Source organism: Conger conger, chromosome 12 (assembly GCF_963514075.1).
Source record: "Conger conger chromosome 12, fConCon1.1, whole genome shotgun sequence".
NCBI lineage: Eukaryota > Metazoa > Chordata > Actinopteri > Anguilliformes > Congridae > Conger > Conger conger.
Window position 1 is genome coordinate 35,252,947 of NC_083771.1, and position 15,239 is coordinate 35,268,185.

Sequence of the window (15,239 nt, forward strand, 5' to 3'; positions counted from 1 at the left end):
TCATTTGAATGCCATTTGTCAACGACCCCAATACAAATTGTATTAAATATCCACAAAGGGGGTTTTGGGGGGGCGATATTAAAATATGCTATGCTATTTTTAAATGTGTAATTAAATTCAAGAGGGCCGGACAAGTAGATGATGATTATCATTTCAGGTAATCATTTAAATGCGACTTCATTAACTGTCACGATTATCCTTGTTATTGTGGATACTAGGCCGACACTAGGACCCAGAAGACTTCATGCTCTTAACGCACCCTGGCTGCCCTTCCTCCACACACTGCTAGCTTCTGCTATTGAGAGTGCTGCAAGTGCAAAGTAGCGGTGCAGACGGTATGCAAGACTGACAACCTTTCAAGTCCCCGCTTGTTTTCAGTGCTCCCGTGGCAACTTTAATTCGATTGTACTTTCTGACTGACTAGCATTTTTAATGCTACATGCCTAATCGATAACGCTTTTGGTCATTCGACAATTGCTGCTCAAGTCATCCTTCACATACATTTCAGGTGGCAATTTTCTACATCCCTGTGTTTGAGTAAAACATCGTGAATCGCTACTGGGAATAGCCTTAAGCTCGCGGGCTGCTGTCATCCATCTGAAGAGTCGGGGATGCTGAAAGTCACCATGCCCTCGCCCAGACCAGGGGCTGCTTCGGAATACTGGATAGACGGCTCCAAAAAGGAGACATTGGCTGACTACTATGAGCTGGAGTCTGAACTGGGACGGTGAGTGCGGCTGTTATGAATCCTATACAACGTTGTCTGTAGGCATGTCCTCAGATGCATTCATTATGAAGAACTCCACCATTTTCATTATCAACTAACTCGTTTTTTTCGTCATACAGTCTCCAGTAGTGTGGCTACTCTATATCTTCGATTCTACTATAGTTACTGTATACTAGAATTATGTAGGAATTATGTAGCCTATATTGAAACACTTGAAGTGCATTTTAAATTTTTTTAAATATTTTTGTGTGATTTGCATCAGTTATTCAGTTATTTTTTCTCTTTTATCCTAGAGGTGAAGCTCTCTCTCTCTCTCTCTCTCTCTCTCTCTCTCTCTCTCTCTCTCTCTCTCTCTCTCTCTCTCTCTCTCTCTCTCTCTCTCTCTCTCTCTCTCTCTCTCTCTCTCTCTCTCTCTCTCTCTCTCACACACACACACACACACACTCATGCACACACAAGCAGACACAAACAATGCTTGCAGGTTGCATGCACCACAATTTCCTGAGTATGACTATGTGTGCCTGATGTTACGGTACTTGTTAGCTTTTTTCCCTTTTAGGCAAAAAAAAAAATTTCCTTTATTCAAGCTCTGTCTTTCAAGCACATCCATAAATGATTCAGTATGAAAGATATACAGCTTTAAAATAATACAGCTTATCTGATGTTGTGTACTTCACTTGTAGAGCCTACTTTTTGCCTCTTGGTTTGATTTATGACAGCTTATGCTGATCTGCTGAAAACAATTGGTTCTGTATTTAAAACTTTATTATTGTAATGAAAATAATGACAATGATGATGATGATTGTGATGATTATTATCATGTTCCTCTAGTCCATGACATCAACTGTTTAAATGTCAGTGTAGTTTGAGTCAGTTCCATGTACTAAATAGACATTATAGAACTGGATGTAACTGATGCCATTTCGTACAGTATGTTTGATGCAATTGATTGATGTTGCTCAGGCAAAAGGACCATTACTGTGTCACCTTTTTTCTGAATACCACTCTGTTGATTTAACCTATTTAAAATTGAAGTAGAATCAGATGTTGCATTTGTTGAAAGTATAATGTCAGAGTGGTATTGTTGAATGTTTCCCATCTAAAAACATAGAAGCTGTGTGATTACATGCTGTTTTGTAACCTTGACAAGGGGCCCTGCTACCATTGAAGCTGGTTTATATCTACACATTCATGCTGCCTGCTGTGCACCTGGCCTCTTAAGCAGAAATGCAGGTAGAACATTGGCCACATAGCAGATATTGCATAGCCATAGAGACTACAGCTGCAATTGCAACTTAGTTGCATGAAGAGAGTGTAGAATGTGTTTTGCCTGTTTGTTTCGTTTTACTGTTCAGTCTCTTTGTACTGTGTGAGAATGAGTAAGAAAGAGTATATACTGTACACGTGGCAATGGGAACATTTTATGGTGCAGTGTTTCTTCTTCAGATACTTAATTTAATCATTTACCCTTCATTGCTTTCCTGTAATCCACTGTACATATACAGTTTGCTCCATAATGTTTGGGACAAAGACATTTTTTCTCTGTACCCCACCATTTCATTATTTTTAATCAAACAATTCATAGGTGGTTAATTCTAAGCTTTTGATCACCATGTAGAAATGACAGCACTCAGGTCAGATCTTGGTTTTGGCTTTTGGAGGCCTAAGAAATGTTGTCAACGTGATGACCGGAGTTGTGCGATTGGAAGTCAAGGAAGCCTGTATGAGGCTGAGGAATAATGAGAAAAACAAAACAGTGGGAGACATATGCGAAGCCTCAGGTTTACCAAATTCAACTGATTAGAACATTGTTAAGAAGAGAGCACTGGTTAGCCAAGGTTGATAGGCAAATAACTCTTGCCATAATGAAGAAAAATCCTCAAAGACCTGTCAGAAAAAGGCTTGTGGACAGATGAGACCAAAATTCACCTGTATCAGAGTGATGGCAAGGGAAAGGTCTGGAGGCCAAGAGGAACTGCCCAACATCCAAATCCCCCCCCCCCCCCCCACCCCCTGCCCTCTGTCAAACATAGCGGTGGGGGTGTTATATTTTGGGAATGTATGGCTGCCACAGGTGGTGGATCCCTTGTGTTCATCTATAATGTAACCGCTTCATCTGACAGAATTACAATGATCTCGAACAAACTGGTAAAGCAAAAAATGTGTTTGTCAAAGCCAAATCTGGAAGATTATTTTATGGTGATGTGGCCAGTTATAAATAGAGCTGCCAGAATAGGTAGTTTAACGTTAAATATTGCTCATGATTATGCTGTTATGTAGCTAGGTTTAATCTCATTCTGGAAGCTACCGCTCAAACGTTTTTACAGGGCCAGGGCAGGATTGTTGTGCTGGATGGGGTTACGGAGCATCGTCGCACGCATGGCGTCCTTAGTCCTTAAAAACAGATAACAATATAGGGTATAGCCATATCGTCAGGTAATATTTCAAGTTTTAATCACACTATTCGAACAAAGTCAAATATTATTGATGGCGGCCTGTAGCGTAGTGGTTAGGGTAAATGACTGGGACATGCAAGGTTTGTGGTTCTAATCCCACAATAAGATCTGCACAGCCGTTGGGCCCTTGAGCAAGGCCCTTAACCCTGTATTGCTCCAGGGGAGGATTGTCTCCTTCTTAGTCTAATCAACTGTACGTCGCTCTGGATAAGAGCGTCTGCCAAATGCCAATAATGTAATGTAATGGTAATATCAGTTGGCGCAATTTCTGTTCTTTTGACTCTGTAGTCCAGCACATTGGATTTGAAATGAAACAATAAATGTGGGGTTAAATTGCAGACTGCCCCCTTTAATTTGAGGGTATATACATTCATAATACATCTCTAATGGCATCTTTCTGCCAAATTACTACTCATTGATATTCTTGTTTTGGACACTCAGAGGAATGAATTCTGGTAGTAGGTACCAACATGTGTTTTAGGGAGGTGGTACAGTAAGTGATTCAGCATTGAACCAGTACATACCCAGCTAGCACAAACATTCTGACAATTTTGTGTTAGCTGGGGGGAAGCAGCTACAATGTTTGTACTTATGTAGCATGACAGAACAAAGGATGGCATCAGTGACAGGAAGAAAAAAAAGAGCCAGTACTCATTCAGGAACTATGAAAACAAAGACCACTCAGGCACTGTTGACTAATCAAGAAGAGCTCATTCATACATGACTGCTGATCATTACACTAACATAGACCTTGTTGGAACCGTTGATTTAATTTCATACTGTGAGAACCTATAGCCAACCAGGCTGCTGCAGACAGGGTCTCTGGAGCCTCATAATGCAGTTTTGTGAATAGAGATTCTGATCCTGTGCTGGCCTCTGAGTTTCCTTAAGTCTGGATTCTTGGGCCATTTCCCCTACAATGCATTATAGATGCAAAATGGAAAGAGGGGATACAAAACCAAACTTGATCATCAACCTAAAGGATGACACCCGATCTTCAATTCCAATCATTAAAATTGAAATTCAGGTACTGTGATGCTGAAATGTCAATTTGCAGTGTCAGCCCATGATATTAAATGGATGGGGTGGCACAGTTATGCTTTTTTTTCTGCAACTACAGATAATTTCCTAAAAGAAATGCGGAGTGTGATAGTGGCAAATTGGTGAACTTGGTGGCTTCTACTGCTAATACTATGGTGTGCCTGGTCTTTGGTAGGTGGTTGCTAAGGTGTTGCTAGATGGTTGCTAAGGTGTTGCTAGGTTGTTGCTAGGGTGTTGCTAGGTGGTTGCTAAGCTGTTGTTAGGTGGTTGCTAATGTGTTAGGTGGTTGCTAAGCTGTTGCTAGGTGGATGATATAAAAATGATATTTATGATATAAAAATGTTATCTTCTATTTCACCGCACAAACTCCACCCCTCTTTTACAATACAATCCCCTTTAGATTCAGTTATTTCTCTGGGTTAGGTGATTTCTGTGTATGCCCTAATGCAATATAGCCTCCATGAGGCTGTGGCTTATAATCTGTTTATAGGGCAGATGATGGCTGTGCAAGCAATTCCAGTTTGATGTGAAGGGAGAAGTCAAAATCTGTAATAAGACATATTGCACAGTATGTGCAATGCACTTGGGCAAGTGATTTTAAATTTATTCCATGTTTTTAATGTTGGCAACTGTTGTGGCCACATTGCAAAAATGACTAAATTTGACATAAAGTCAATTCAGTAAGTATACTGTACAGTCTTTCCCTTTGCCATTCAAGCAGACATGGACTATAAAATCTTAATTTAACAGGCTGTAAGTTCCAAATATGTTCTTGTTGTTTTGGCAGGGAAGTTATGCACAGAACTCCCTTTCTCATGACTTCTAAACATGTTGCTGTTGTATTGCTTTGAATATAAGAGACTGTACGCTTGTTACTCAATTCCATGGCTATGTTTTACAAGAATAGCTTCCTAGCAACAGTAAAAATGTTCTGTCATTGCAATAAAAACAGACTTCATCATAAGTATCAGGAGACAGAAGGCACTGTACCATTTGCCCTGTGTCTTGTTGATGTAGTCATCAGTTCTTTAATTGAATCTTGTGACAAGGTTCCCAGAAACTGGACTCATTAGCATCCCAGATATTTTACAATTTTGCTTTTTTAAATTAGTGCAGGCATCCATATAATATGATTAATGGGAGAGCTGATTACTTTATCTGCTTAATATTAGGGATGTGGGCGGCACGGATGGTGCAGTGGGTAGCACTGCCGCCTCACAGCAAGGAGGTCCTGGGTTCGAATCCCCGTCGGCCGGGGCCTCTCTGTGCGGAGTTTGCATGTTCTCCCCGTGTCTGCGTGGGTTTCCTCCGGGCACTCCGGTTTCCTCCCACAGTCCAAAGACATGCATGTTAGGCTGATTGGAGAGTCTAAATTGCCCGTAGGTGTGAGTGTGTGAGTGTGTGAGTGTGTGAGTGAATGGTGTGTGTGCCCTGCGATGGACTGGCGACCTGTCCAGGGTGTATTCCTGCCTTTCGCCCAATGTATGCTGGGATAGGCTCCAGCCCCCCTGCGACCCTGATCAGGATAAGCGGGTTCAGATAATGGATGGATGGATGGATATTAGGGATGTGCATTTTGAATTATAAGACATGTTAATACTTTGTGGCTGACCTGGCTTGATATTCAAATAGCTGTGTCTTGTTTTCCTTGAACACTGCATGAACCTCCTGCTGCCTCTGTCTAAATAATGACTTCCTACTGACAGATCTGCATTTACTTGAACTTTAAGGCAGGAAAGAGATAACATTAATGAAATATGCAGGTTCTTATGGTCTCCTGTAAGGTTATTTATTACATAGAAAACATCCTGGTTTATGTCACCAGTTTGATTTGTGTTCTTCTAGAATATCCAGTTGTTTAATTTGTCCATTCAATCTTCCCTTAAAACCTTGTAGTCACTTTGGCCTTTCAGTTCAGTGAAACTATGGAGCCAATGCAGAACTATGGAAATGTATGGATGCAAAATTATAGAACAGATAATTATTTGGGAACTTTATGTATCACTGAGTAGTGTGCTATTATTCAAAAGCGACACCATTCATTTGCTCTATATGAAGTCATTCATTCAAGTATGATTTTATTAAGTGAGAAGGAGGCTTGACCAAATAACCAGAAAGCAGTCAATTTTCTTTTTGATATCCAAATAGCTTTATGTTAACATTTATTAACATTTTATTTGAAAATGATAATCTCTGATTGGGCCTACTTTGATTTGAATGGCTACTTCACCCAAAAAATAAGAAGGATAGATTTGGTTTAAATATATTTGGCAATTAAAATATTTCAATCCTTTACTGGATTATTGAGCTAAAAATGCAGAATTCTTTTCTCTTTTTAGTGCTGTGAGACCAGAGTAAAATAATATATTGACCAGATCATTTCCCCTGCTTGAATTTGTTATCCTTTGCATGGCGCCATTATTTACACATAAATAATCCCCACAGTGATTGTGGAAAAACAAGGGGGTTCAACTCGGGTGCTATGCCATATTCCAATATCAGATTAGTCTGAAGCCTTTATCCATCTAATTTCTCCCTCTTGATTGTTAATAATCCCTATGATGTCAATCCTGACCCATTTACAACAGCAGTATCTTCGCCTGCACATTGCCATTGTCCTGTGAAGCCAGATACAGGCACTGGAATGAATCCTTGACCATGTAACGTTTGTCTCGAGAGTGTGGGCAGAAATAAACGAGCAACGTTCGGCTGCATTAGGGTGCACCGCGTCATAAGGAATTACAAGAGCAATAAATCAGGATTGCCACAATCCAAGATCCTCTCTTGCTTCTGGAATTCCTGACAAGCAAAACGCCGGGAGAGTGTTTACAGGAGGAACTCCGTGAGCAGAAGGTGGTACAGTACAAGATGACTTTAATACATGTTTGTAGGTTGCAAAGCACAGTTTGACAAGCAATACATCCTTACTACATCCTTATTTCCTATATGTGTCTCTCGCGCACCTCTACTTCAGTTGGACATATATGGGAAAGAACTGTGTTGGATTCTGAGCACTTTCATCTTGGAGGGGAAGTACCTATTAATTATTTATGTTTCTCCCCCTTGCATAATAATGTGGTTAAAAATTCACTCTTTGCAAACATGGGTGTCATAACTTCCATTCAAATGATAATACTTAGGCGTCTCTGAATTATGATGTTAAAATTGCTTCACAATTAATGCAGTATATAAGCGTTTTTATATATAAAGGATAACATCTCTGCAGTTTCTACATCAAGTTCATTTCTGCATTTTTATTATTTTCATAGGGATCCTGCTTCTCAAAATGCCTGTCATATTTTATGCAAAAATAACCTTTCCTTCTGACAAGTAAAACTGATCAGAGTATTTCTAAATGGATTGCCTGCAGAACACATGGAAATTGACTGTGTAGTATGTTGATGTGAAATGATCTATTGTTGGCCATGAAATGACAGAGCTTTCATTTCAGTTGTGGTTGGATATTTGATTTTAATTATCAGTGGTTCAAGAAACAGATGGAAGTGTGAACACCGCGAAGGCAGTAAACATCAAGGGAGCCTTGTGCAAGTCCAGTGAGATGTTCCCGGATTCTGCTGTCTCTACTGAACATTCTTCAAGAGAATATTCCATCACTCAACTAAAGTACAGCAGATACACTGGGTAATTTGCTAAATTTGACACTCTCTCTTTCGGTGTCCAGAAAAATCACACAAGTGAATATATTTTGTGACAGGGATTCATTCACACTATTCTACACTATGTACTTTTATTAAATATTAAATGCTGAAATCTCTCATTTACATATGTATTCAGACCCTTTGCCGTGGCACTGATCATTGTGGTCAGATACACCCAGTTTGCTTTAATTATCATTGAGATGTGTCTAAAAACCTGATTGCAGTCCAACTGTGGCAAATTTAATTGATTGGGCTTAGTTTAGAAAGGCACATACCTGTCCCACAATTCATACTCCATGTCAGGATAAAAATCATCTAAGAATTCTCTGTAAACCTCTGACATAAAATTGTGACCAAGCATAGATCAGGACAAGGGTATAAAACCATTTTGAAAGCTTAGAGTGTTCCCAGGAGCACAGTGGTCTCAATAGTTGTGAAATAGAGAAGTTTGGAACCAACAGGACTCTTCTAGAGTTGGCTTCCTGGCTAACTCTGTAACCAGGCAAGAAGGGCATTGTTCAGGGAGGTGACCTAGAACTCAACGGACACTCTAACAGAGCTTTGGAAGTCCTGTGCAGATGTGAGAACCTGCCAGAAGGACAACCATCTTAGCAGCACTCCATAAATCAATAGAGTGGCTAGACGGAATCAATTTATGGTACAGTGGCTAGACGGTAGCCACTCTTGAGTCAAAGGCATACTATGACAGCCCGCTTGGAAGATTGAACTCTTTGGGCAGAACTCCAAGCACTATGTCTGGTGAACTACTCCTCACCTGGCTAATATCATCCCTATGGTGAAGCATGGTGGTGGCAGCATCATGCTATGGAATGCTTGAGGGAAGGGGCTTCTACAAATTGACAAATTTGGTAAATAAATCCACGAATGAATTCATATTTCATCAAAAAAATATTCTGATATTGTTTTGTGGAAAAACGTACAGGTATTTTTATAGTTGAGATAGGCTACTACATTCATGTAAGTTTCCACTGAAGTGGAGATCCATCTATTCCCTTTATCACAGAAGATTTTGTTATCTTGAGAACCATGAAGCAAACCCAGGCATACAGCAAGAGTACTATATCTTGGAAAACTGTATATGGTATTTGACCACCACTGCCTATCTCTACAGGGGTTGAGTGTGCAGGAAATTTGAAATGGTGGTGATTTCCCGGTTAGGGCCACAGTTCAATTTCTTGAAAATGGATCACTTGCGATCTTTTATCTTCTCCCGTGATGCATACAGCTTGGGTTTCAGTAATAATACATAAATTCCTCATCAACTCCATTAAATAGTGTTTTTGATCCATTAGATTTCAAGCCCTCTGAGGATACAAGTTATGTATGTTTGAAAACAACATTGTGAATTTGAAGAAATGGGACAAACTGGGGTGGCAATCCAGCCAGAAGAACTTATGAATTTGGACAGTGTAACTTGCAGTTGCTGATCCATGAGAACTTGACGTTTATGTCTCTATTTTGACGGAGCAATTGTTATAGTTGTCAAAATTACACACAGCTTTTTGCCCAACAGTGAAAATGTAGTGGAATGGTAGAAAGGGTTAACTTAACAAGTTATGTTATATTAGATGTGGTGAGGGGAGACTGCATTAGATTACAGTGCATCTGGAAAGTATTCACAGCGCTTCACTTTTCCCACATTTTGTTATGTTACAGCCTTATTCCAAAATTGAATAAATTCATTTTTTTACTCAAAATTCTACACACAACACCCCATCATGACAACATGAAATAAGTTTTTGGGAAATTTTTGGAAATTTATTAAAAATAAAAAACTAAGAAATCACATGTACATAAGTATTCACAGCCTTTGCTCAATACTTTGTTGATGCACCTTTGGCAGCAATTACAGCCATGCAAGTCTTTTTGAATGTGATGCCACAAGCTTGGCACACCTATCTTTGGGCAGTTTCGCCCATTCCTCTTTGCAGCACCTCTCAAGCTCCATCAGGTTGGATGGGGAGTGTCGGTGCACAGCCATTTTCAGATCTCTCCAGAGATGTTCAATCGGATTCAAGTCTGGGCTCTGGCTGGGCCACTCAAGGACATGCACAGAGTTGTCCTGAAGCCACTCCTTTGATATCTTGGCTGTGTGCTTAGGGTCGTTGTCCTGCTGAAAGATGAACCGTCGCCCCAGTCTGAGGTCAAGGGCGCTCTGGAGCAGGATTTCATCCAGGATGACTCTGTACATTGCTGCATTCATCTTTCCCTCAATCCTGACTAGTCTCCCAGTTCCTGCCGCTGAAAAACATCCCCACAGCATGATGCTGCCACCTTCATGCTTCACTGTAGGGATGGTATTGGCCAGGTGATGAGCGGTGCCTGGTTTCCTCCAAACATGACGCCTGGCATTCACGCCAAAGAGTTCAATCTTTGTCTCATCAGACCAGAGAATTTTGTTTCTCATGGTCTGAGAGTCCTTCAGGTGCCTTTTGGCAAACTCTAGGTGGGCTGCCATGTGCCTTTTACTAAGGAGTGGCTTCCGTCTGGCCACTCTACCATACAGGCCTGATTGGTGGATTGCTGCAGAGATGGTTGTCCTTCTGGAAGGTTCTCCTCTCTCCACAGAGGAACGCTGGAGCTCTGACAGAGTGACCATCGGGTTCTTGGTCACCTCCCTGACTAAGGCCCTTCTCCCCCGATTGCTCAGTTTAGACGGGCGGCCAGCTCTAGGAAGAGTCCTGGTGGTTCCGAACTTCTTCCATTTACGGATGATGGAGGCCACTGTGCTCATTGAGACCTTCAAAGCAGCAGACATTTTTCTTTACCCTTCCCCAGATTTGTGCCTCGAGACAATCCTGTCTCGGAGGTCTACAGACAATTCCTTTGACTTCATGCTTGGTTTTTGCTCCGACATGCACTGTCAACTGTGGGACCTAATCATGTCCAATCAACTGAATTTACCACAGGTGGACTCCAATTAAGCTGTAGAAACATCTCAAGGTTGATCAGTGGAAACAGGATGCACCTGAGCTCAATTTTGAGCTTCATGGCAAAGGCTGTGAATGCTTATGTACATGTGATTTCTTAGTTTTTTATTTTTAATAAATTCGCAAAAATTTCAAAAAACCTTCTTTCATGTTGTCATTATGGGGTGTCGTGTGTAGAATTTTGAGGAAAAAAATGAATTTATTCCATTTTGGAATAAGGCTGTAACATAACAAAATGTGGGAAAAGTGAAGCGCTGTGAATACTTTCTGGATGCACTGTATATGACCGAGCTGATCATCTGTCTTTTCCCATTTAAAGACACCCCACCCCAAAATAATTGATCATTTTTTGGATTTTTAGGATTACTTCCATGTGTTGAAATTATAAGAGGTCTACATAGAAGCATGTCGCAGGCCTTCTTCATGTGGGTGCTTCACTGGATATTCCTGCTTCCTGATCACCAATATTTCCTCTATTTTAAACAATCCAAGCTTCGCTACTGGACTTCACACTGGCTGGTTAACCAATGACAGTTCTGTCATATTAGCTGTACAAAATGTACGTTATGAATACACTCTCCTGTAACGGTGTCTGCTGGCGTGCTGTTGATTTCACATTTTCTGGAATGCTGATGCAAATGGGAGGAGAGCTCCCTGCAGTCAAGGGTGAGCAGCTCATTGCCAATTTGGGGTAGCTTATTGCAATTTTGGTCAGACAGGTCTGCATTTCACCCTTTTGCCACCCACCTTAGAAGCTTAAAATGTTTACTCTGAATTAAGACATGCAGCTTATGAAAGCCAATGTATTGTTCTACGAAATTAAGATGAAAGCCTAAGACTGCCCAAAAGTGTTTTTTTTTTTTTTTTTTACATTAACATCCATTTATGTGACATTGGCGGTTGTGACTTGTGATAGAACGGGTCACAAATATGCTTAACTCTGGGCTTGGGGTCGGCTTGTGCAGGGTTAAAAACAGGAGCCCTTAGTTTTAAAGTTTCACCCACCCTGAGGAGAATAGGCATAGCTCACTTCCAGGGAGTCAGGGGAAGGGTATATGCCATTCCCCTGCAAAGAAACCACAGTAGGTGGAAGTTGGGGTGGAGGGCAGGGTTGTAAGAATAAGTATGATGTGTAAGAATAACTGCTATGTGGGTACATTATTATGTTGCCACTTACTATATTGCATATCTGTCTGTCTCTGTATGTATAAGGCTTATGGTGCACTGAGGAATGATCAATAAAAATACTCAAAATAATGGAGGGCGTAGGTTACTTTGAAGTTGCATGCGATGTAAAATGAATCAGCACAGTACTAAAGAGAAAGCTGACATTGCAGAGGATTCATTAGCTTCTTGGCGGAACTGTTTTCCAGCAGCATTGTGGACAGTGATTGTTTTCAGCATTGTGAAAAGAAACAGGCACGGTCCAGGGAAGCACAAGTGGGTTGAAATGCATCACAATCATCCGTCAGATGCTGAAGGCTTGCGAGAATAATGAGGAATGGAAGGAACAGTTGTTGCTGGAGAGCTTGATTAAATGCTCACCATTCCGGAGTTGAGACTCCTGACAAAACAGTGCTGAATTCATGTCCGCCTTTTCTGTGTATTTTACCTTTTATTTTGGACGTGCTTTTAAAGTGGTGGTAACGCCTTTTCCAATATTTGCTGGTGTGTTTGCAAAGACTTTAGTTTTCCTTACCAACAGTTGGATCTAATTGTGTGCATCTGTGTGGGCTTGACCTCCACGCTCCCTTTAGAAACTGACCTCCTTCTCTACTCAACAGGAACATAGATTACATGAGCCAGAGGAAGAGCGGGGTTGTGTGTGGGGGGGGGGGGGGTGCTTTCACCCAACCAGTGATTTGAAAAGGTTCAGAGCATCACGTTCTGACACACGGTGTTCCAGGTGCTGCTTCTCGCCAGCTGAATTCTGTGCACTCTAATTGAGAGGCCAGTAATGCATAGCAGTCTGCAGGACACAGCAGAGAGAAGGAGCTGAATTCATAATTCAGCCTGCCTTATCCTGTGAACAAAAACACCTCCAGTTCACATGCTAGATTCTGTTACATAATGTCAGGGAAAATGAAAACCTATGAGGACTTTCTTCGCTGATATTTGTCCACGGACTGGTGAAGAAATTTTTTTTTTCTAAGAAAGGAATGATTCTTGACCAGTCGTTCATTAATTGATTGAAACATTCTTTTTTAATAATAAAATAATCTTTAAAGGGATCTTTAACACAGATTCATTTCTGGTTATCATTATATGATGCAATGACCAAGGAATCTACATTTCAGCGGTAGCAAAAATATATTGAAAAAAACATAAATGCAAATGATGGATGCGCTGTGTGTGAATATGTAAAATTTGGGGAACATCATCCTGTATAAATGAAAAACATTGGATGCCATGTTCAGCAACGACACCATTATATGTACATAATTGTATCTCGGTCAATGCTGCAGATTTTCCAGTTAAATTATGTAATGAGCACAGAGCAGAAAACGAGGTTACTTCCCACATGTATCTGAGCAGCTGTCCTACTCTTATTCAGCACACTGCTCCCATGCAGTGTTCTGTACTAATGAGTAGGGAAGCAGGCCTTCTTAATTACTGCAGTACCCAGGCATGCAAAGACAAAGATGGCAATAATTTGGCGGCTAACTGTTGGGTTCCCTACCTTGTCATTTGTACATGATTTACCACTCAGTTTATGTGCTCCCTGTATACACACAGAGGTATATTGCCCTTGATGGATTGAGTCTGAATTACAGTTCACTTATAGCAGTTATATTAGTTCAATAGTCATCATATTCAGCTAGGCACCAGAGCTGCTGAAACCATATTGTGTTTTCTCTGTAGAACTTTGTGGTTCTGGTAAAACCGTCCGGTGTCTCCTAGGTTGTCATGGTTTGACAAAAAGTGATGAAGCTTGATGTTTCTATCACAATCCTGAGGACAGCCCTAAAAAGTCCTGAGTCCATAAACTTAGTTTGGTATCAACACGTGAAAGCATTGCTGAGATATGCATCACTTCCTGTTTGGCGGCTTAGCTGCCGATTTTGATTGGCTGTACTGAACAAATGATTTTGAAAATCTAAATCCATTTGTTAACTTTTGTGAGGCTTGGTCCAAGGATCATCTGTGCGGAATTTGGTGGGCAAACTTTGTGGCCTGTGAAATTTTTTTCACCAGACATGAGAATAATTTTTTCTAAGCAAACTTATCACCAGTTACTAGCCATAACACATTTTTGCTTATTGTAGCACCCCCCAGTGGTCAAGTGATGGAACATTTTTGGTGCGTCCTCAAAATGGGTTCCCAAGTCCATCTACCATGTTTGGTTTTGATACATGAAAGCATTGCTGAGTTATGATCTTGTAAGCCAGTAACAATTAACATTTGGTGTCATGTGCTGGTCAGATGGCTGACTTCCCCCCCCTGGAGCAGGCATCGTTAGCCCCAACCTTTTGGCACCCATGATTGTGGGAGAACTACAGTGGGGTTCCTGGAGGAGTCTTCCTGGGCCCCCTGTGGAGCCCCCCTTCTCTGACATTCCTGACAGGTTTTGAGCACAGGAGTACTGGAGATGGCATAAAGATGTTTCATGATAATCCCAGGTCAGAATATAGTAATGTTTGGTGTTATTCTGATTGGTTCAGTGCGACTGGTGTAATGGTCTAGTTTTTGTAACAGTCTACCTTTCATATCATAACCATCCAGGAGCTGAAGGGAAACTGTGAAAGCTGTCTCTGTAGAAGCCATTTGCTTTAGCCCCCTGACCAAGGTCACACTGCCTGGTGGGGGTTTGGCTCTAAATTCCAGATGGTTGACCCATTTTTAGGGTCATTATTGTTCCCGCCTGGATTTTGGAGATAAGGAGAAGAAACCAAAGTCGAAAGGAGCCAATTGAGGTGGTTCGGGCATCTGATCAGGATGCCTCCCGGGTGCCTCCCTTTGGAGGATTTCCGGGCTCATCCAACTGGGCGGAGACCCCGAGGTAGACCGAGAACCCGCTGGAGAGATTATATATCACACTGGGGGCCTCGGGATCCCCCAGGAGGAGCTGGAATGCGTTGCGGGGGAGAGGGACACCTGGAATACCCAGCTTAGCCTACTGCCACCGCGACCCGTCTCCGGATAAGCGGGTGAAAATGGATGGATGGATGGATGGAGAAGAAACCAAGCAATCTCTGGTTTTGTCTCCTTTCCTTTAATTCACCCATATCAGGTTTATCCAAAAGGTATATTACCATGAGAGGCACAAAACATATTTATCACATAATACGGTTGTCACGAAAACTCTCAAATACATCTCTCTCCAGGTATCTCCAGTAAGCTCTCTGATTCAGACTTCCTTTGGGAGATTCAGACCATTGGCTCCCAAGAATGTCTAGAGAGACTG

General features: G+C 41.3%; 1 protein-coding gene across 1 annotated transcript in view; it reads left to right on the forward strand.

Annotated features, from left to right (window-relative positions):
* The first annotated feature begins 300 nt into the window (after positions 1–300).
* The window catches only part of camk4 (calcium/calmodulin-dependent protein kinase IV), a 54,857-nt gene continuing 39,918 nt past the window's right edge, over positions 301–15,239 (forward strand). Inside the window, exon 1 of the mRNA XM_061215635.1 lies at positions 301–727. Within this exon, the coding sequence (XP_061071619.1) occupies positions 612–727 (116 nt within the window). The 5' untranslated portion in view covers positions 301–611. The remainder of the gene's footprint in view (positions 728–15,239) is intronic.